General features: G+C 33.3%; 1 protein-coding gene across 1 annotated transcript; it reads left to right on the top strand.

Moving 5' to 3' along the window:
- The first annotated feature begins 3806 nt into the window (after positions 1-3806).
- LOC107767990 (large ribosomal subunit protein uL22z-like) lies at positions 3807-6679 on the top strand. The gene is made up of 7 exons (XM_016587093.2): positions 3807-3903; positions 4006-4042; positions 4177-4217; positions 5650-5880; positions 6003-6105; positions 6186-6253; positions 6434-6679. The coding sequence occupies exons 1-7, from the start codon at positions 3901-3903 to the stop codon at positions 6476-6478; spliced, it is 528 nt and encodes a 175-aa protein (XP_016442579.1). The 5' UTR covers positions 3807-3900; the 3' UTR covers positions 6479-6679.
- Positions 6680-7029: the final 350 nt, after the last annotated feature.

The raw sequence follows: 7029 nt of genomic DNA, 5'->3' as shown, positions 1-7029 counted from the left end.
AAATCATTTCTCTGATGATTTCTTACTTGATTTAAAAATTTTAAACTCAATTTAGTGGAAATAAATTGATCATGTGGATCTTATATACATTGAGGATATTGGCATGTGAATTATCCATGCAGTTGTGATATGAAATGAGGGCATGAGGTGCCGGAAAAATATGATGATTTAATTATGGGGCACGAGGTGCCGGAAAAATATGATGATTTAATTATGGGCACGAAGTACCGTGGAGATATGAAAATGGGATGAGACCCGTATTTTTATGATTTTGAAATTAGGTGTCACATGGTGACTTTTTAATTGAGGAATTATATTCAAAATATTTATTTGGAAGAATTTTTATTTAGAAAGCATTATATGAAAGAATTATATTTGAAAGATATTTTATTTGAGGAAAATTATATTTGAAGGAGAGTTATTTGGTAGAATTATATGTGAAGGACATTTATTTGAAGAATTTGATTTAATTGGGTGTACTTGTATTTATTATTTGTTGAGCGATATTAAATGGTGTTTTGTTGTCTTGATATGCATATCACTGGTTGTTTTATGATGTCCTTATTGTTATCTGCTGCCTACTATCTTGTATATTATATTGCACAGTCTATTAGACTAATGAGTGTCTTGACTGTACCTCGTCTCTACTCCACTGAGGTTAGTCTTGATACTTACTGGGTACCGACCGTGGTGTGCTCATACTACACTTATGCACATTTTGTGCAGAGCCAGGTATTGGAGATATCGGACGTGAGCAGAGTTAGCACGGGACCGTAAGGATTCAAGGTAGAGCTGCTTGGTCGTCGCAGTCCCTTGGAGTCTTTTCGTTTCATTGTACTGTTAATTTTTAATCAAACAATATTGTATATTTGGTCCTCGTGATCATTCCATGTATTCAGTTAAAATTCGTGACTCAGTACTACCAGTCTTGGGAGGTTGTATATTCTTATTTATTCCGTTGTTAGTTTTGATTACTTATTTAATTCAAACAAAAAAAGGCTTCAAATATGTAATTGAAATTGGCTTGCCTAGTATTAGAGACTAGGTGTCATCACGATACATGTGGCGGGGTTTTGGGTCGTGACATGTTTATAGCACTAGGGGATTATTGTTGCTATCACTGCTATTTATTTTCGATTATTTTAGTATGACACAAGTTATTTGACTAGTGAATGTCTTGACTGTACCTCGTCACTACTCCACTGAGGTTAGTCTTGATACTTACTGGGTACCGACTGTGGTGTATTCATACTACACTTTTGCACATTTTTGTGGAGAGCCAGGTAAATGTGAAGTCAGTTGACTGATCGCTAGCAATACGAATCTTGATGTGGAGATTCAAGGTAAACCTGTGGCTGCGTTCGCAGGCTTCGGAGTCACCTTCTGATATTGTACTTGCACTGTTTTATCTCTATTTCAAAACAGTTATATTTATAGGCTTTCTAGTAACTCAGTAGAGCTTACGACTTGTACTACCGGTTTTAGGAATTGTAAATTTTATAGAGATTTCCATTTCAAAAAACAAATTGCTAGATGTTATTTAATTATTATTGTTATTCAGTAAATGTTAGGCTTACCTAGTCCCTAAGATTAGGTGCCATCACGACATCTTACGGAGGGAGATTTGGGTCGTGACAATTTTACTAGCTTACTTTAGTAATCTTTTTGAATGTCTTTTCTCATTTCTAGAGCACTTTGATTTTGTGTTCATCTGAAATTTCTGGATTCATAGTTGTTTTATATATGTTAGAACATTCATTGAATCTGAAAAGAAAACTTGCTAACTTTATTTATTAGAACCTGACATAAATTTTAAGTTGAATTATTAACTGATGATTGAGGATTTTCATGAGGCATTTTTTTCTTAATTGAGTTAGTTATACGTATAATATCAATATTAATGATCACTGTTAGGAACTTATACTTTTATTTCAGAACTCAAACGCTCATTGAGATAGGATACACGCGTGATGCGCGTATCCTGAATGATTTTTTTATTACATTGAACGTAAAATTTTTATTGGATAAAAATTATAATTACAGTTAAATATTTAAAACTTTGCTTTAACTAATTGGCGAGAAATCCAAGTCATTATTTTCAAAATTTATAATAAAATAGATTATAATATAGTAGTAAGATTCAAAGTGTTAAAAATGCAAACATTAAAAGCAATAAGGATGAAACATTAGAAGACAAAATATATTCTAAGTCAATTGCCATTAATTAATTTTATTTCTTTTGGTATTCATTCAAATAAATGACAACTCCCTATACTTTTCTACGTACAAAGTTACTTATTTTAAAATATTAACTTAATGTAGACATTTTAAAACTCAACATTTGATAACTTGATTTACGTGTTTTTCATATGCATATATTTTACTGATTGACGCTAAGCACACGTGCAACACACGTACACTAAAACTAGTATACTATATTTAAAGCACGAAAACCCTTAGCGAAATATTGTTCGTCTTTTTTATCCTCTATACCTTCTAACCTTTTTCCAACCTTTTTCCAGTTCGTTGGAATCATCCCTCTGTTTTCCTTCCTCTAGAAAACGAAATTCTTGACACTAAAAGAATTAAAACGATTTCCTGAACAAGAAAACTTTCTCTTTCGCCAGAAAGAGAGTTTGCCTTATACATACATGCTGACAACGACAACATATGTGTTTCACTTGATTTGTTATTCAAGCGATTAACTCACCCTGATTTTTTATTTATAAATTAGCAATTAACAAAGGTCTTTACATAGAATGGTGTATGCATAATTTTTGGTAAGCGATGTTAACATTTGAAAAAATGAATAAATCAATAAATCATTAAAATAACAAGCGGTGTCGTTAAAATAAAGCTTTTGAAATTTGCGATCTTAAGAAAACAATAACAATTGTGTGGTTATAAATATTTTTTACTAAGAAAATATAAGAATGTGTGCCAATTGTTTTGGAACAGACTAATAAAAAAATAGTGCCAATCTTTTTTAAACAGAGCGAACAATTGATTTTAAGGTTCTAAATATTAAAAAAATAAATAAAGTATGATTTTATTCATATAAATTTAGTTTTAAAGGATAAAAGGTCGATCGACATTTCGACTAATGCTTCTTTGACAAATCTTTGAAGAACATGATAAGAAAAATTGTGTTTTGTTTTCAGTATTAGGTCATAGAAATAACTGTAATTTTTATAAGATATTCTTACATAAGTCCTCATAAATCACAATAAACCATCTAAAAATTTATGTGGGATGAAAAATTTATTTATTGAGCTAGCTAAATAAAATAAGTATTTATCATTTTTCAAAAATTTATTTAATTATTATTTTATAGTTTTATATAACTCAAACGTATTGTCTAATAATATTCATGTAATTTTTTTATATTCAGTGTCAAATTATTCCAGATTCACGCCATGTATAGCACATTAAAACGGGAAGTATACTACCTAATTTTTGCATTTTTAGAATTCAAATTCGGAACATTTAATTAAGAATGGAAGATCACATTCATATCATGTCTATATATATCATAAATTATTTCATTCTCGGACAAATTTGGAGAAATCCAATCTATCTCGCAACATCTCTTGGCAGTAACATACCGACTTAGATATATTTTACAATTTGACAAATATCAACTTTATATTTCTCAAAATTTTGGTTTATCAAAAAAAATCTTTATATGTTTCACTATGATTGAAAATTGAAAATGAACCCAAACTAAACAACCGTGAGGCCCATTACTCTAAAGGCCGGCCAATTGAAATGTAAAACCCTACTATCTTCCAATTTAAGTTGAAACCCTATTCTCCATTAACGATTCTACTTGGCAACGAAGAAGCGAGCTCTACCAGCCGCAGCAGGAGAAGGGGAGTAACCGCAGCATCGACAGCAGCCATGGTAAATCAAAACGTTTGCCTACGATCTATTCCTTTGCTTTTTTTTTTCCTGTCAAATTACGTGTTAAGTTTATTGTATATGTGTATCTTTTGGTTATTGTAGGTGAAGTATTCGAGGGAACCCGACAACCCTACCAAGTGTGAGTACTGAACAAAATTTTGCTTACAAGCTGTTTTATACAATGTTTTCATCTCTGTACATTCATGTTTTGGATTTTGCATTATTTATTCTTTCCTGAGTTTAATTCGAGATTGGTTCGTGTTCTTACATCAGCCTGCAAAGCTAGGGGCGCAAGTCTCAGAGTTCACTTTAAGGTGCGTGATCTCTTTTTCGTTTTAATTTGCTGCAGATTTTTTTTTTTTGTCCTCATGTGCATACTGGGTTATATGAATTGGTAGTGCCTTATTCCACAACGATTAATTTTTATTTATCAAGTGACAATAATTATTTAAAAGCTGGCCCTTTCTTCACCCCATATTCAGCACAGTGTATGGCAACTAAATAAGGTATGTTTATTTCATGAATAAACGCTTACAATGATTTATTCTTTTTTATTCCTTTTTTGGTTATGCCGCACCTTAAAATTGATGATTTGAACTGTTACTGTTATGGATGGGTAAAAGGCATACAAGTGTGGATTCTGTTTCGTCTTAGTGTCTGTCAAAATGAGTGAGTGCTGGTATAGATGAATATAAAATTTACAAGTTCAATATTTGTCTTAAATTGTGTCGGGCCCATGGTAAGAAGTGATTCATATGAAGAAAATACTTCTCCTTGATTGTAGAAGCATGTCTCTGTTTTTGCTATTGATATATGAATAAACTCTTAATTTGTTGTAAGTAGTGAATGCCAAACAAGCATGATACTATATGATTGAATTTGGAAGAGAGAAGTTCTATTTGAGGTAGAAGCATGCCTATCGACTTGTATTTTATGTCCTTTGCTTTTTGAGGCTTCTGGCAACACTTGCTATTATGACCTCTCGGTCTCTGAGGTTTTCTTTTGCTAATCTTTTGCTAGTTGCTAATTGTTCAAGTACAAGAGGTTCATCTATATATCAGTGTGCTGTGACTTTTTACTTTTAAGGTTCTGTTGCAGATGTTAGCTTAGTTTACCCAACATCCATTTTCAGATTCCCTAATGTGTAATATTAGAACTATTTCACTTCAGATTCTTATGTAGCATATTTTAATCAGTATCTGCAAATATTTTGTTGGCTGCCAAAAGCGACAAAGTCAGGTTCTATCAATCATTCATGACAACACAAATTGGTCTGTCTGCTCTTTTTGTTTGGACCTGTGATACCTGTGGTTTATTCTGGTCAGATGTGGTTACCTGGGATTTTCATTCTTGTTTTTGGATTGTTTTTGCTTTGGCTATTTGTTACTGAGTCTTTGCCATTCTGGTTGACATTTAACTGGTTTGGTCTTTCAGATGTATTTAATATGAGCTTCCCTTCTTTTTTATTGAACTTTGGCAAATAAGACTGATTTAGCAATATACATTTGTAATTTTATTGAAGTCTCTATCAAAAAGAGGGAAAAAAGAGAAAGAAAGAGTTAATGAGGTATTTGGTGGTAAACCCCAGGCCAAGCACTGACCTTGAGCTGAAGCATTCTTCTGAAGCAGAGTGCCTTGATCGAAGTTGAACTGAATACAGTTCACAAATACAGCCTTTTCACCCTAAGTTGGACTGCTCTTTAACATCTGAAATTTGTGTTGTTTGTTCTCTATTATCTACTACAGAATACACGAGAGACAGCCCATGCACTTAGGAAAATGCCTTTGGACAAGGCCAAGAGATATCTAGAAGATGTTCTTGCTCACAAACAAGCCATTCCTTTCACACGCTTTTGTGGTGGGGTTGGTCGTACTGCTCAGGTAAAGCATCGCCATTCAAATGGTCAAGGACGTTGGCCAGTCAAATCTGCCAAGATTATTCTGGATTTACTCAAGAATGCTGAGAGCAATGCTGAGGTAATGATTATGTTTCATCTTTTCCTTCATTTTGTTCAGTTTCTTGATTGTTGTACTTGCCCCTTACGTGTATCATATTTTGTTTTTTCCTAAATTAGTTTTGTTCTTTTGAACTCCTTTAGGTTAAAGGCTTGGATGTGGATTCACTTTACATATCTCACATCCAAGTAAATCAAGCACAAAAACAGAGGCGCCGCACGTACCGAGCTCATGGAAGAATAAACCGTAAGAGCTCTTATTTTCTTGCTGGCTCTTGTTGTATCTAGTCATTGATATCTTGATCCTAACCTGTTGACCCTTTGCAGCCTACATGTCTCACCCCTGCCATGTTGAGTTGACATTATCTGAAAAGGAAGAGTCTGTCAAGAAGGAGGTAAACTATTCCATTATTGTTCGTCAGAGTTTGTTTTATTACTTCAATATGTTGTGTAATGTTCACCTGCATATAGCTTGTCTTTTTTTTGGTCATTTACATATCTATTTAAAATTTTCAATTTTTGTCTTTGCCATGTAAGTCCCTAAGATGTGCCTAAACTTTTTCTTCCTGGTGCAGCCTGAGACACAGTTGGCTCCTAGAAAGGCGAAGGCATCCTCTTAATCCGGCAGTGACTCCAGGAATGCAGATGGTGGAATGTTTTCCGTGTCCTTGTAGTCTGTGTTATGAAAAACAATTTTGGCATTTTGAACCATGTTTGTCTTTCTCCAGAAATTTGTGGTACTGTTTAGCATATCCTTACTATTTTGAAACTTGAATTGAATATTTACCTTGTTGGTTTATTAGTGGCTGAACCCATGAAAATTTTGCGTTTGGTTGATCACCAAGTCTTGTCCTACGAGCTTGCAATCGCGTTGATTTAACTACAGGTAGTTTTAGACGCCATTGTTGTTTCATGGGTCAGAGAAAGAATAATTGATAATTCCCCTGTGGTGCTTTAGCTGGTGTTTCCTTTTACTGTTTTACTCTATGCGGCCTACGCTAATTATAAATGTTTTTGCTGACGACAAATGTTATGTTGATGTATTTGAATCAAAAGTTCTTTGCCGCACGGGATTAATTAGAGGTTCTTTATCGGCCAAATATATAGACGGCCCTTAAAGTTTGTTCCAAATTTCATTTTAACACCTTAACTTGACCTATTAGATTCAAAT

This window comes from Nicotiana tabacum, chromosome 4, assembly GCF_000715075.1.
Source record: "Nicotiana tabacum cultivar K326 chromosome 4, ASM71507v2, whole genome shotgun sequence".
Taxonomy (NCBI): domain Eukaryota; kingdom Viridiplantae; phylum Streptophyta; class Magnoliopsida; order Solanales; family Solanaceae; genus Nicotiana; species Nicotiana tabacum.
Note: the sequence above shows the minus strand (reverse complement) of the source record. Positions and strands in the feature narration are given on the sequence as shown.

Coding starts and splice junctions, on each gene's coding strand:
- LOC107767990 (XM_016587093.2), top strand. Junction 4,043..4,176: donor ACCCGACAACCCTACCAAGT/GTGAGTACTGAA, acceptor TTCTTACATCAG/CCTGCAAAGCTAGGGGCGCA. Junction 6,254..6,433: donor AAGAGTCTGTCAAGAAGGAG/GTAAACTATTCC, acceptor TTCCTGGTGCAG/CCTGAGACACAGTTGGCTCC.